This window comes from Rhincodon typus, chromosome 1 (genome assembly GCF_021869965.1).
Source record: "Rhincodon typus isolate 14 chromosome 1, sRhiTyp1.1, whole genome shotgun sequence".
Taxonomy (NCBI): domain Eukaryota; kingdom Metazoa; phylum Chordata; class Chondrichthyes; order Orectolobiformes; family Rhincodontidae; genus Rhincodon; species Rhincodon typus.
The window spans coordinates 20919340-20935162 of NC_063332.1; the positions used below are offsets into that span (position 1 = coordinate 20919340).

The window sequence follows — 15823 nt, forward strand, 5'->3', positions numbered from 1 at the left end:
CATTTGCTGAATAAGAGCAGAGATGGGGAAAAAAAATGATTTACAAGCAAGAACTGGAAGGCACACTCTCTCCACCTGTTTCTCTCAAACTCCTAAACCAGTGCCCAGCAACAAATAAATACCATTCATCAGTCACTCAATCTCTAAACATTGTCATTGCTGAAGAAACGAAAAAAACATTAGGACTTCAATTTAATATCTAATCCCTCATGGACTCCAAGAGCTTTAAACTGTACCTCCCTCTACGTCCCTGTCTTCATGCAAAGCATCCTCCCCTTCTTTTTAAGCTTGTGTCCTGTGTTTGTGTGCGTTTTCTATGCCATATTTTTATTAGTTTTTGTGACAGTAATTTACAAAATTCCTCCTCCTTTCAATCAAGAAAACCTTGCAATTCTGATACAGTTAGAAACCTAGAAGACAAGAGTAGGTCTTTCGAGCCCTCAAACCGCCTCTGCCATTCATTATGATCATGGTAGATGAGGAAAATGTTTCCAGAAATCTGGATAGCTTTCGAATATCCACCATTTACTACAGCTGATGGAATGTGGTCATTAATTTACTCAGAAGGTTTTTAAAAATCATTCAATAACTTAGATTTCATTCAGTGTACATTAATGAAGCGTTAGTTGCTTAGGCTGTTCTTGTGCTCAGCAGACCTTAATGAGATAATGAAAAGAATTGGAGTGTGCCAGCAGCTTGGAAATTGAATCTGCAGATTGGTAATGGTTATTGTATTTTGACAAATATAAGATAAGGTGAATGACAAGGGTCTTTTTCAGAGTGTCGGTGAGTTCAAAGCTAGGGGGCATATTTTTAAGGTGAGAGGAAAAAGATTTCAAAAAGGACACGAAGGCCAATTTTTTTAACCACAGAGTGGTTGGTGTGTTGAATGAACTGCCAGAGAAAGTGGTGAATGCAGATAGAGTTACAACATGTAAAAGACATTTGGATACGTTTATGAATAGGAAAATTTTTAGAGGAATAAGGGTCAAGTGTAGGCTGGTGGGACTAGTTTAGTTTGGGAACATGGTTGGCGTAGAGGTTGGACTGAGGGGTCTGTTTCCACACTGCGTGACTCAGACTCTAAGACATTGCCATTATGAATAGCTAGGAATTTAGAATTGGAGTGATAGAGATCTTCGGATATGTGGCAACTGCCTGCCCATAGTCAGTCTTTGAAGGAAGAAAATGAGTGTTAGGGTAGTGAACTTCTGCCTCTGAATCGTAACAGCTTTTCTTTACATTCCTATTTACCAAGGAAAGGAATTGAAGAGTGAGTGACTCCATAACAGCTGCCTTCAGGGTGTATTTTTAATTGAATTTTGTGTTTTACATTGATAACAAAATCAAAGATAAAGCAAAACAAAATTCTATTGCACCATAATAGAATGTTTTTCAAGACCTATGGATCACTGATCACTAATCACAGTGAGGCCTGGAAATTGAAGCGTGGGCTAATCAATGCCAAGCAATATTTGCACAATAAGTCAGGCAATACTGATTTCAAAATAGAGAGCAAATATAACCATCAACTGTTGATATTCAACAGCATTAGTGTTGTCAAATTCCCCACTGTCCATATCCTAGGGCTGTTAACCAGAAGCGTAACTGGTCCAGTGGCCTGAATACAATGACATGAGTAGGCCAGAGACTGGGTATTCTGTGATGCTGATGTCCATATCCAGAAAATTAATTTTATTAAAATTGACTGAAGAGGTTTGCAATGTGTGTGTTAATTTGGATATAATTAAGCTTCTGTTGTAAATTGCAATATTATTAATAATATGAAGAAGTCATCAGAGGTCAAAAGATAATGATGTCTGACTTATAAGTAGCAGTAAGTTATTAGTATAGGAATAAGGGCTGAACTATGCATGTTTTAAAGATTTAAATCCATGTGTTTTTTTTTTATCTGGCATTAGGACAAGATGTTGAGTTGTCAGGGACCTTGTCGCTTGTTTTATCTCAGTGTTGCAAAAGAATAAAGGACACAGTTCAAAAACTGGCTTCTGACCACAAGGACATTCACTGCAGTGTTTCGCGAGTAGGTAAAGCCATTGACCGGGTAAGTTCATGGCAGTTTCTGCTGACACTGTGCACAGTTTTGTTCTTATGGTTTGAGTTAGGTTAGTCCAATAGTAAAATTGTGCATGTGATTTATTTGATATATTTTAATATTACCCCACTAGGTGATATTAGGCTTTAGGACACATCAATTCCGCCAACCATCAGGTAAAGTTTCTTATGTCACTGAACTTTTCTCCTGTGGAGCTTCTCTTTTACCACGCAGACACACACACACCCCACCTGTCCCACATCTTTGTCATCCATGTTACTCCTTCCCTGCCTTTAAAGACTTGATAAGATTCTTTTCAACTATTCCTTCTCCTACTTTTTTTCCTTCACTAAGGTCCCAGAACCCTACCTTGCCCTCGTGATGACACTATAAGCTCTCATATCCAGCAAGTTTAAATCCAAATTACATTTCAATTGATGAGTGCAGGGAAAAAGTTCAAATAATTGTTCATGGTTTGAAATGCCTCATACCAGCAAGATTTGGCCCTTTTTTTGTGTGCTATGGATGCAAACAGCCAATTGTTTTGAAACATTTTACTGTATTTTCAAGATTCGGTCAACAAACCTCTAAGCTTTTATCACCAAAATTCATGGTTCATGTATAACCAGGAGTTTTTTTTTTGAATGTCAAGCCTGAACATTACTGAAAGGTTAATATAAAGGAAAAATAGACTGCTTCATAGTATGTGATTTAAATCTGCATTTACGATTGTACGATTACATCTTTTAAGTGTTTGTCCACATAATTTGAGAAGCAGTTTTTAGATTGAGCATTTTAAATGAATATTGAGTATCATTATTTCTACCATTAGACTTCACATTATTTCAAAATACAGTAGACTAAATACCAATTAAAAAATTTTAAGGATCAAAAACAATGTTAATGTACATTTGTGACATTAATCTATCGATTATTTTAATGGGATGTAAATCTGTTTAAACTTGTTGAAATAGCAAGCAGATACCATGTAAATGAATTAGGTGTTAATCCATTAATGTTGTAATTTGTGGGTTGGTATCATTCAATTAAAGAATACTGTACACTTATTAGCAATAAAATCTGGATGACAATCCGTTAACTCAACATAAGCAAATCAGCAAACAAAATGTTGTTTGTTTAACTGTTTTACTTTTATCCTTTTGTTCTTTAACTGTAGGCTTGCCTAAGACAACAAAAATATTTATACAGTAATATTTGCATTATCTAGCATGCACTATGTTCGGGTGGGGCCAGTAAATCCAAAATGCTGGTTAACCCACTGATGTATGTGGTAACAGATATGAAATGAAGTCATGCTTTGATGACATGTTTCAGCAACTTGCAGAGGCTTGGAGCCCCTTTACCTTTGACTCTTCTCACTTCAAATACGGAGGGAAAAAATGCTCCCACCTACAGCCAGTTCTTCTACAATTCTTTAAAGCTGCCCGCATGGTATTTTATATAGTAGTGGTGCCTGACCATGCTCAAAATGCACAGATAGGTGGTTGCAGAAGGCCTGGGTAAGGGTGATGGAGGACACTGCAAGAGTTGGGCAGGAGTGGGGGTGATGGCGGGGGGAAGAGAGAAGGAGGCTGCAAGGGGGAGAGAAAACAGTTTTAAACCTTTCAACAAAGAAATACTCAGCTGACTGGGTCCAAGAAAACTTCAAGGCGCTCAGGGAATGAATTTCTTGCAAATGAATGTACTATGTCTAGTCTAGGGCACTGTAAGTTCAGGAGCTATTAGACTTTGAAGAAAAAATAGAGGATTCTCTTGTAATGAGCACTGTCAATTGTTAAATGTGTAACTGTAAGCTTTGTGCTAGTGCTATGGAAACGCATTAGCTGTGGCCTCACCAGTCTGCAGAAGATGTGTTTACAGTGGTGGCTTTTTGTGTAGAAATGTACACCAGTTAATTTGAGAGAAAAAAAAACTTTTGTAAAATTGTGCTTGTTATCTTGTTCCAATTTAAATACCATGTTGTATTAGAAATTAATGTTTTCTTTGCGGTTTTAATTTTAAATGAATTGATAAGTATTGAGGATATTGATGAATTATTCTAATTCTGCTTGTGTGAGAGTTCAAGTAACCAATGTGTCAATAGAGATACAAGGTATTGTTGCAGCATGATAGCGTTACCTAATAATGAGCTAGTGAGATTGGAAAAAGTAGTTGCCAAAAATAAGGAAATACCTTTTAAGGAAATGTAAAGAGGAGCCCTCAACAAAACTAATTTTCACCTCTGATGTTTGGAGTGATAGCAGAGATTCCAGTTTGTGTGGTGCTAGGTAATGCAAATTTTATTGTATCTTAATTTGCTACAATATAAATAAGGAGCAGTTTGTTTTCTGGCTATAAGTTACAATGTTTTCTCTACAATTTTTCAGCACATACCTTTATCATTGGCTAATGAACATCATACTTTTTTCAGTTTAATTTTCCCTCCCTTTCAAGACAGTCTAAGCTGAAATATAGTCAGGACCACTGATCATTCTCTGCTACTTTATCCAGAATGCCATTTTCCAGCTTGATATTTAATGTCAATTAAATGCTTCACCTTGCACACCTTTGCAATCAAAATTAAGAGTGGATAACAAATGCTTACCTTGCCATTAGTGCTTACATTTTATGATTTTTTTTTAAAACACTGGGGAGGTGGGTATTCCAGAATTATTTTGGAAAAATGAAGTAAACTAATTGTGTAAGTGTGTTGGCAAGCTGGTGAATAATAGGAGAATGGCAGGGTTGGTGGGGGCATCTCAGTGTAGTCTTAATTCTGCGCTCACCTGACATCTATCTGCACTTCCAATCTGTGCCATTGGGCAATGATGAGCAATAGGGAAAGAAAAACAAATTGCTGGAGCAACTCAACAGGTCTGGCAGCATCTGTGCAGAGAAAGCAAATTCAGCATCTTGGGTCTAGTGATTCTTCTTCAGAACTGATCTCTCCACAGATGTTGCCCAGATCTGCTGAGTTTCTCCAGCAATTTCTGTTTTTCTTTCAGATTTCCAGCATCTGCAGTTCTTTGATTTTCTTTTGAGTAATAGGAACGCTGGTTCAAATTTTGGTTATCTTTTGTACAAATTGCTAACACTTGAGCTAACCTGGGCAATTTGTTTAGATTAACCTCTTATATGCTGTAAAATGGGAACATATTCAGATTTCCTTTTGGTACATAGTCCTAAACATAATTTTGCCACCTAAATTGAGTGACTGGTTAATGTTGCTCCTGTTATGAGGTATAATAGTTATGTCTTGCTGTACAAAGATGTTCAGCTCTTTTATTAGCAGGAGACTAAGAAACCACTGCTGATTTTTATTCACTTGTTCAGGAAAATGCAATATTTCCCTGTAGCTTAACTGACAAATTCAATTTGAACTGCTGGCTGTTCTGTTGTAGAGATGATCATTATCTGTCACCACCTGGAATGTACTATTATCTCTCCATTCCTGGGGTTCATTCTGAATAGTGGTGTAACAATGGTGGTCAGTGGTCCTGCAACACTATATTCCACAGAATTCATGTTCATAAAATATTTTCAAGTAAAAAAAATTAGAATGTGTAAATTAAACTTTTTGGAAGAACTATGAATCTTTGTGATGACCCCCCTCCCCAATTATGTAACCACTAAATACCCCATTTTGTCGATGTCTTTTGCTATATTTATTCTAGGTATTTCGGCATGTATCCCCATTCTTTATACTTACAGTAGATGCCAAATACTGCTCCTTTTATCCAAGAATGGGACAGAATTTTGCTACGAATCAGGTAACTTGGTTAATTTCTTCCCCCCACAATCAATTTTCATTTCTGTAGCGGTCTCCACAATACCTTGCTTTACCAATGTACCCTGTTTGGCATTTTATAACCCAGAATTGGACAATGCACTGCCACCATCTGACAATTCTAGCCTACTTCATTGTGTTGGCTGTTTTAATATGTCTTGATAGTCTTGAGGTGACAGGTGATGCAGGGTGCCTTACCCAGTGTTACCATCATAATTGTTCACATCGCAATTCTTGTAAGGAATTTCAGCACTGCTTTGCACTTTCCTGAGAATTTTGCACAAGGAGGGTTGTGAGTGCAGTTAATTAATATAAACGCCTGTTTTATTTTTGTTTCATGTTGCGACTCAGTTAGCAACACAGATTCAGGGTGCAAGTCCTGCTCCGGGACCTGAGCACAAAAATCAAGGCAGACATTTCAGTGCAGTGCTGAAGGAGTGATGCACTGTCTGGGGTGAGGTCCTTCAAAAGAGATGTTGAACTGAGGCCCTAGCTGTCTACTTGGGTGGATGTAAAAGATCCCATGGTATCAGTTTGACGCAGAGCAGGAGATACCTCTGGTGTCCAAGCTAGTATTGTTCCCTCAATCCATTGCAAAAATAGATTACCTAGTCATTATCATGTTGCTGTTTCTGGGACTTAGCTGTGCACAAATTAGCTGCTGTTTTGTACATTGCAACAGTGACTACACTTAGAGTATTTCCTTGGCTATGAAGTACTTATGATTTGCTGAGTCAAAATCCTAGAACTCCTTAACAGCCCAAGGACTGCAGCAGATTAAGAAGGCCTCTCACCTTCCCCAGTACAGTTGGGGATGGACAATAAATGCTGGCCTGGCCAGTGATGCCCACATTCCATGAATGAATGAGCAAAAATACTTGTAAACAAAGTTTTATAGCTCATGAAATAAAAGAGATAGAGATAGTAGCAACATGAGTACTAAATTGACTGAACAACAGAAAATAGAAGTGTTTTAATGGATACTTTTCAGGCTAGAGAAATGTTTGTAGCGGAGTTCCCCAAGGTCAATGTTGGAATCTTTGCTTTCCCAATATAAATGATCTAGACCCAAGTGCATAATTTCATTTTGGAGAATGCTGGAGAAATATCAGTCGGGCTGACAGCATATATGGAGAGAAAAACAGTTAACATTTCAAGTCCAATATTACTTGGTACTTGTAGAACAGACCAGGATGTTACTGGGCCAGATAGGCTTTTATGATGGTCAACATTAGTTTAATATTCATCACAAATCTTTTAATTCCAGATTTTTTTAATGCAAATTCTACCATCTTGAGCTGGGTCACTGAATGATTACCACTTCCCCCCCCCCTCTTTCTTTGTAATCTCCTTGAGCCCATTGCCTCTCCCTAAAATCCCCTTATCTGACCATCCTGATGACGCATGTTTTGCAATCATTCACAGTGTTCTCCAGTATCTAAATTGCTCTCCAATGTCTAAATAATTCAAAAAAACCAAAGAACTGTAGATGCTGGACATCTGAAATAAAAGCAGAAATTGCTGGCAAAACTCAGCAGGTCTGGCAGCATCTGTGGACAGAAAGCAGTATTAACATTTCAGGGTTCTTCAACTGGAGCTCTGCTGCATATGTCCTTGCACCAAGTCCCATTCATCCATCACTGTTATGCTCTCAGACTGTCACTAGCTTCTGGTCAGCCTTGATTTTAAAATTTTTATCTTTGTTTTTGTATTCACTGAATGTCTTTTCCACTATCTCTGTAATCTCCTTTAGCAATACAACCATCAAAGATATGGCTGTCCTCTGATTATTGGCTCTAGAACCAAATGATTTTAATTGAGTCCCTCTCATGAGCAGTGTCTTCAGATACCAGGGCCCTAAGCTCTGGAATTTCTTCCCTAAGCCCCTTAATGCCTCTACCTCTGATTTCTCCTCCATAATACTTCTTAAAACCTCTCCTTTAACCAGATTGTTGGTAATTTGCCCTAATATTTCATGTGGTTCTGTGATATTTTGTTTGATAATGTTTCTGTGAAGTACTTTGTTTTTCAACAATTGAAGGTACAAAGTGCATACGAATTATTATTTGAAGATGTAATGATATAGGAAGGACTATCTGTAGTTTCATTTTTGCTGGTGTATTATCATGCTTCATTTTTGGCCTGTGCTGCAAATGACTATTAGTATTTGTGCAGTTAAATAAATGGATTTACTCCTTATTTCTTTATTACTGTTAAATGTCAATATTCCCATTTGCACTTTAAAGAATTTTGATGCAGACATCAATGGGGTGGCAATAGATGGATGCTGGCAAACTGATAGCCAACGACTCCTTAGCGAGGTGATGGTGGAACACTTCTTCCGACAAGGAATGCTGGATGTGGCAGAAGAACTCTGTCAGGTAAATTGATGGGTTCTGGAGTAGTTTGTATTCTATACCATTGGTAATTCCTCAGTCTTTTCTAAATTGCTTGTCTGAAATTGACAATGTATTTCAGAATAGATTATTTTTATCATACAAATGCAGCTAATTCTTTATGCATCACTACATAGCACAGTACAGCACAGCACAGGCCCTTCGGCCCACGATGTTGTGCCAAACTTTTACCCTAATCCTAAGGTCTATCTAACCTCCACCCCTACCTTATACTATCATCCATATGCTTATCTAATAGCTGCTTAAATGCCCCTAATGAGGTCGACTCCACTATCCTCTCTGGCAATGCATTCCACGCCCCGAACCTACCTCTGACGTCTCCCCTATATCTACCTCCATTCACTTTAAAACTATGCCCCCTCGTAATAGCTACCTCCACCCTAGGAAAAAGTCTCTGGCTGTCTACTCTATCTATACCTCTGATCATTTTGTACACCTCTATCAAGTCACCTCTCATCCTTTGTCGTTCTAAAGAGAAAAGCCCTAGCTCTCTCAACCTTTCCTCGTAAGACCTTCCCTCCATTCCAGGCAACATCCTGGTAAATCTCCTCTGCACCTTTTCCAATGCTTCCACATCTTTCCTGTAATGAGGCGACCAGAAATGGACACAATACTCCAGATGTGGCCAAACCAGACTTTTGTATAGCTGGAGCATAACTTCACAGCTCTTGAACTCAATCCCTCTATTAATGAAAGCTAACACACCATACGCCTTCTTAACAACTCTATCCACCTGGGTGGCAGCTTTCAGGGAACTGTGGACATGAACCCTGAGATCCCTCTGCTCCTCCACCCTGCCAAGAATTTTTCCGTTAACCCTGTATTCTGCTTTCAAGTTTTTCCTTCCAAAATGAATCACCTCACACTTTTCAGGGTTAAACTCTATCTGCCACTTCTCAGCCCAGCTCTGCATCCTGTCAATGTCCCTTTGTAACCCGAACAGCCCTCTGCACTGTACACAACGCGACTCACCTTCGTATCCACCCTCTAATTGTTTGCTGCCACTCCCTTACAGTCTTTTTATAACTCTTTCCCTCTGTTAGTAAGAACATTGAATGAGGCACATTTACATTTAGTATTTCTTGTACTATTTAGGGCATTTCATTAACTCTATAGATTTTGACATGTAGTTGCTGTTGCAATGCTTGCTGCCATTGCATTTTATACATACTGCACCACAATAGGAGGTGTACACTTCAGTGTTTTGTCTTCCAGGAGACAATTTAGAAAATGCACTGTTACCCACTGGCTGTTTATTGATATCTGTCTTAAACATCTGGTATATCTTCTGGCTTGTTTTGAGCAATACTGCGGGCGGTGTAGTAGTTAAAGTCAAGGTTACCTGCCATTGTGTGATGAATACTGCATCAAAATGTTTGCTTATGTTTAGCACTGAAGAATAGCATATAATTGTCACTGCCTGAAAAAAGATGCACATTGATTAGAATTGATACAGAAAAGAACAGAAAACTAATTCATATATAGGATATTGGTTATGAAAAAGAAAGTAGAGAAATCTGAATTTTATGGTTTTGAAGAAAGTGGTTAAGCTTGAAGCCTTTTCTCTCATTCACTCATGGGACATGAACATTGCTGACTGGCCAACATTTATTGCCCATTCTTAGCTGCTTTTGAGAAAGTGGTGGTGAGCTGCATTCTTGAACAATTGCAGTCCATGTGTTTTCGGGCGTTGTGGGGATCTCTTAAGAGGGAATTCCAGGATTTTGATCCAGTGACAATGAAGGAAAGAAAATTATATTTCCAAATCAGATGGTGAGTGGCTTGGATGGGAACTTGCAGGTAGTTGCATTCCCATATATCTGTTGCCCTTGTCCATCAAGATGGAAGAGATCATAAGTTTCGAAGACACTGTCTAAGGATCTTTACTGAATTTCTTCAATGCGTCTTGTAGATAGTATCAGCAATATGGACTGAGTATTAGTGGTGGAGGGGGTCGTTGCTAGTGGTGCTAATCAAGGGACCTGATTTGTCCTGGATGGTGTCAAGTTTGTTTGAGTGTTGTTGGAACATGCAGGCAAGTGGGAAGTTTTCCATCACGCTCCTGACTTGAGCCTTACAGATGGTGGACAGCTTTTGGGAAATCAGGAGATAAGTTACTCGCTGCGGTGTTCCTAGCCTCTGACCTGCTATTATACCTACTACATTTATATGGTGCTGAGTTTCTAGTCAATACTGACTGCCAGGAATTTGATAGTGGGGGATTCAATAATGGTTATGCTGGGGAATGTCAAGGGGCAGTGGGTAGATCATCTCTTATTAGAGGTGAACGTTGGTGCCATACAAATGCTAGGCAATGTTACTTTCCACTTGTCAGCTCATGGACTACTTCAGTATCTGAGGAGTCGCGAATGATACTGAGCATTGTGCAATCATCAGTGAACACCCCACTTTTGATCTTATGATGGAAGGAAGGTCATTGATGAAGCAGCTGAAGATGGTTGAACCTAGGACACTACCGTGAAGAACTTATGCAGAAATGTCCTGAAGTTGAGATAATTGACCTCAAGTAACCATGACCATCTATGTGCCAGGTATGACTGTAGTCAGCTGTGAGCTTGCCCCTTGATGCCCAATGATTCCAGTTTTGCTAGGGATCCTTGATGGCGCATTTGGTAAAATGCAATCTTAATGTCAAAGGCTGTCACTCTTAACTCATCTCTGGAATTCAGCACTTTTGTCCATGTTTCAACCAAGGTTGTAATGAGGTCAGGAGCTGAGTGGCCCTGGCAAAACCCAAAATGGCATCGGTAAGCAGGTTGTTGATAAGCAATTACTTCCTGGTAGCACTGTTGATAATGTCTTCGTCAATTTACCAATGATTGAGAATAGATTGAAGGGGAAGCAATTGGCCGGTTGGATGTGTCCTGCTTTTTGTGTACAGGATATACCTGGGAAATATCTATATCGTCAGATAGGAAGATGGTGTGGTTATTGAAGGTCAATCATCTCAGCTCCAGTACATCTCTGCAGGAGTTCCTCAGGGTAGTGTCCTAGGCCCAACCATCTTAAGCTGCTTCATTAATGACCTTCCCTCCATCATAAGATCAGAAGTGGGACGTTTGCCAATGATTGTGCAATGCTCAGCACCATTCGTGACTTCTCAGATACTAAAGCAGTCCATGTTCAAATGCAACAAGATCTGGACAATGTCCAGGCTTGGGCTGACAAGTGGCAAGTGACATTTGTGCCACACAAATCCCAAGCTATGGCCATCACCAATAAGAGACAATCTAACCACTATCCCTTGACATTCAATGGTGTTACCATCACTAAATCCCCCACTATCAACATCCTGGGGGTTATCATTGACCAGTAGCACAACTGGAGTCACCACATAAACACTGGCTACAAGAACAGGCCAGAAGCTAGGAATACTGCGGTGAATAACTCACCCCCTGACTCCTCAAAGCCTGTCCACCATGTACAAGGCACAAGTCAGGGGTGTGATGGAATACCCCCCACTTGCCTGGATGAGTGCAGCCCCAACAACACTCGAAGCTTGACATCATCTAGGACAAAGCAGCCCGCTTGATTGGCACTACATCCACAAGCATCCACTCCCTCCTCCACCGACACTTAGTACACACTGCTGCTATCTACAAGATGCACTGCAGAAATTCACCAAAGATCCTCAGACAGCACCTTTCAAACCCACGACCGCTTCCATCTAGAAGGACGAGGGCAGCAGACATATGGGAACACAATTGCCTCCAAGTTCCCCTTCAAGCCGCTCACCATCCTGACTTGGAAATATATCACCATTCCTTCACTGTCGCTGGTTCAAAATCTGGATTTCCCTCCCTAAAAGCATTGTGGGTCAACCTACAGCAGGAGGACTACAGTGGTTCAACAGGGCAGCTCACCACCACCTTCTCAAGGGCCACTAGGGATGGGCAAGAAATGCTGGCCAGCCAGCAACACCCACATCCCACATCCCACAAACGTATAGAAAAGAAAAAGGCCATCTATATAGTCGGTTAGATGTCAGTGTTGTAATTTTACTGGAAGAGCTTGGCTGGGGGAGAGGCAAGTTCTGGAGCAAAAGACTTCAATATTGCCGGAATGTTGTCAGACCCCATAGTCTTTGCAGTATCCAGTGCCTCACACCGTTGCTTGATACCACATGAGATAAATCAAATTGGCTGAATACTGCCATGTGTGATGCTGGGGACCAGTGGAGAACACCAAGGTGGATCATTCGTTTGGCACTTCTGGCTGAAGATTGCTGCTAATGCTTTAGCCTTATCTTTCGCACTGCTATTGTGGGCTCTTCCATCATTGAGGATGGGTATATTTGTGGAGATTCCTCCACCAGTGAGCTGTTTAATTGTTTACCACCATTTGTGACTAGTAAGACTGTAGAGCTTAGATCTGATCCATTGGTTGTGGGATCGCTGGGCTCTGCCTGTCATTTGCTACTCATGGTGTTTGGCATGGTTCACCAGAGGGCAGCGACGATGCTGATTGGCGGTCGGGGCGAAGATTTGCATCGGTGCAGTCACCACTACCTCCACAAACCCATTTGGAAGTGTTGTCGAGGGAGAGTTGTTGTGGTCCACGTCAGAACAAACAACATAAGCAAGACTAGGAAAGAGGACGTGTTCAGGGATTATCAGGAGCTAGGAACAATATTAAAGAGCAGGTCCTCAAGGGTTATAATCTCTAGATTACAGCCCGAGCCAAGTGCAAATTGGCATAGGGACATGAGAATAAGGGAAGTAAACATGTGGCTAAAGGAGTGGTGTGGGAAAGAGGGGTTCCTTTTCATGGGACACTGGCATCAGTATTGGAACAGCAGGGATCTGTACCACTGGGACAGGCTCCACCTGAACTGAGCTGGGACCAATGTTCTAGTGAAAAGGATAAATAGGCTGGTCAACAGGACATTAAACTAGAAAGTGGGGTGGGGGAGGTGGTAAAACTTCCCTCAGTGGGGAACAAAGCAACAGGCTAACATCTGTAGGGATGGATTCCACTATATGGAAAAATATGAAAATAATGACGGGAAAGGGAGTCTCCAGCACAGACACAAATAGGACAGAGTATTTGGAAAGGGTTAGGAATCAAACTTCAAGCACACTGGATAAACGAGTGACAGTGAGAAAAGGGACGGTTATTATAGATCTGAAGGTGTTATATCTGAATGCACGCAGTATAAGAAAGAAGATAAATGAGCTTGTGGTGTAGATCGAAATTGGAAGATATGACTTGGTGGGCATTACAGTGACATGGCTGCAAGGGAACCAGGATTGGGAGCTGAATATCCAAGGATACACACCTTATCAAAAAGATAGGGAGGTGGGCAGAGGGGGTGGGGTTGCCTTATTAGTAAGAAATGAAATTAAATCAATAGTAAGAAATGAAGTAAGGTCAGATGGTGTAGAATCTGTGTGGGTAGGGTTGAGGAACCGCAGAGGTTTAAAAAAAAAACCCATGGTTTGGAATTATGCACAGGCCTCCAAACTGTAGTCAGGAGCTGGAGTGCAAAATATTCCTGGAGATCGAAAAGGCGTGTAAGAAAGGCAAAGTTACGGTGATCATGGGGGATTTCAATATGCAAGTGGACTGGGAAAATCAGGTTGGTAATGGATTGCAAGAAAAGGAATTTGTGGAATGTCTACAAGATGGCTTTTTGGAGCAGCTTGTGGTGGAGTCCACTAGGGAATAGGCAGTTCTGGATTTAGTGTTGTGTAATGAGGCAGACTTGATAAGGGACGTTAAGGTGAAGGAACCCTTAGGAGGCAGTGATCATAATATAATTGAATTTACTCTGCAATTTGAGTGGGAAAAGATAGAATCAGAGGTAATGGTATTATAGCTAAATAAAGGCAACTACAGAGGCATGAGGGAGGAGCTGGGCAGAGTTGACTGGGAGAGAAGCCTAGCAGAAAAGACAGTGGAACAGGAATGGCGGGAGTTTCTAGGAGTAATTCAGGAGACACAGCAAAAATTCATCCCTCGGAAAAAGAAGCATGTTACAGGAACGATGAGGCCACCATAGCTGACTAGGGAAGTCAGGGATAGCAAAAGTGAAAGAGAAAGCATATAATGTGACGAAGGGCAGTGGGAAACCAGAGGATTGGGAAGCTTACAAAGACTGACAAGAGGGCAACAAAAAAAGAGATTAGGAGAGAGAAGATTAAATGTGAGGGTAAGCTAGCCAGTAATATAAAGGAGGACTGTAAGAGTTTCTTTGGATATATAAAGGCCAAAAGAGAGGCAAAAGTAGACATTGGACCTCTGCAAAATGAAGCTGGAGTGATAGTAGTGGGGAACAAGGAAATGGCTGAGGAATTGAATAATTACTTTGCATCAGTCTTCACAGTGGAAGACATGAGTAATATCCCAAAAATTCGAGAGTGTCAGGCGGCAGAACTGAGTATGATGGCCATCAGGTGCTAGAAAAACTGAATGGCCTGAAGGTGGATAAGTCACCAGGACCAGATGGACTACACCCCAGAGTTCTTAAGGATATAGCTGAAGAAATAGTGGAGGCATTAGAGTTGATCTTTCAGGAATCGCTAGAGTCAGGGAGGATCCCAGAGGACTGGAAAATCGCTAACATGACAGCCCTGCTTAAAAAGGGAGTAAGGCAAAAAAACAATTTTCTAAATGGGGAGAAAATTCAGAAGTCTGAAGTGCAAAGAGATTTAGGAGTTCTAGTCCAGGATTCTCTCGAGGTAAACCTGCCAGTTGAGTCAGTAGTTAGGAAGGCAAATGCAACTTTGGCATTTGTTTTGAGAGGACTTGAATGTAAAAGCATTGATGTACTTCTGAGGCTCTATAAGGCTCTGGTCAGGCCACATTTGGAGTATTGTGCGCAGTTTTGGGCCCCATATCGTAGGAAAGATGTACTGGCCCTGGAGCGGTTCACGAGAATGGTCCCAGGAATGAAAAACGTAACACATGAGGAATGTTTGAGCACTCTCGATCAATACTGGATGGAGTTTAGAAGGATGAGGGGGAATCTAATTGAAACTTACAGAATACTGAATGGCCTGGACAGAGTGGATGTTGGGAAGATGTTTCCATTGATAGGAGAGACTATGACCCGAGGCCACAGCCTTTGAGTAAAGGGAAGACCTTTTAGAATGGAGATAAGGAGCAACTTCTTCAGCCAGAGAGTGGTGAACCTATGGAATTCACTGCCACAGAAGGCTGTGGAAGCCAGATCATTGAGTATATTTAAGTTGGTGATAGTTAGGTTCTTGATTGTCAAGGGATTTCAGGGTTGGGGGAGAATGGGCTTGAGAAACTTAGCCATGATTGAATAGTGGAGCAGGCTGAATGGGCTGAATGGCCTAATTTCTGCTCCAACGTCTTATGGTCCTGTTTGGTGGCTTCACCAGGTTGACACCTCATTTTCAGGTATGTCCAGTCCTGCTGCTGGCATGCCCTTCCACACTGTCCATTGACCCAGTGTTGATCCCCTGGCTTGATGGTAGTGGTTAAGTTGGGGATATGCCAGACATATGTTTTTTGGAGCAGTAGTAATCCACTTGGCCCTCCTCAGGCATGCTCTACCATATACTATGAACATGT

At 40.8% G+C, this 15823-nt stretch overlaps 1 protein-coding gene across 2 annotated transcripts in view; it reads left to right on the plus strand.

Annotated features, from left to right (window-relative positions):
* The window catches only part of LOC109916638 (E3 ubiquitin-protein ligase RMND5A), a 51390-nt gene that overhangs the window by 18565 nt on the left and 17002 nt on the right, over window positions 1-15823 (plus strand). The window contains exons 2-4 of one of the 2 annotated variants that reach the window (XM_048597760.1): window positions 1923-2065; window positions 5731-5826; window positions 8090-8224. In XM_048597760.1, the coding sequence (XP_048453717.1) occupies window positions 1923-2065; window positions 5731-5826; window positions 8090-8224 (374 nt within the window). The remainder of the gene's footprint in view (window positions 1-1922; window positions 2066-5730; window positions 5827-8089; window positions 8225-15823) is intronic. The other variant, XM_048597768.1, reaches the window with a different exon arrangement.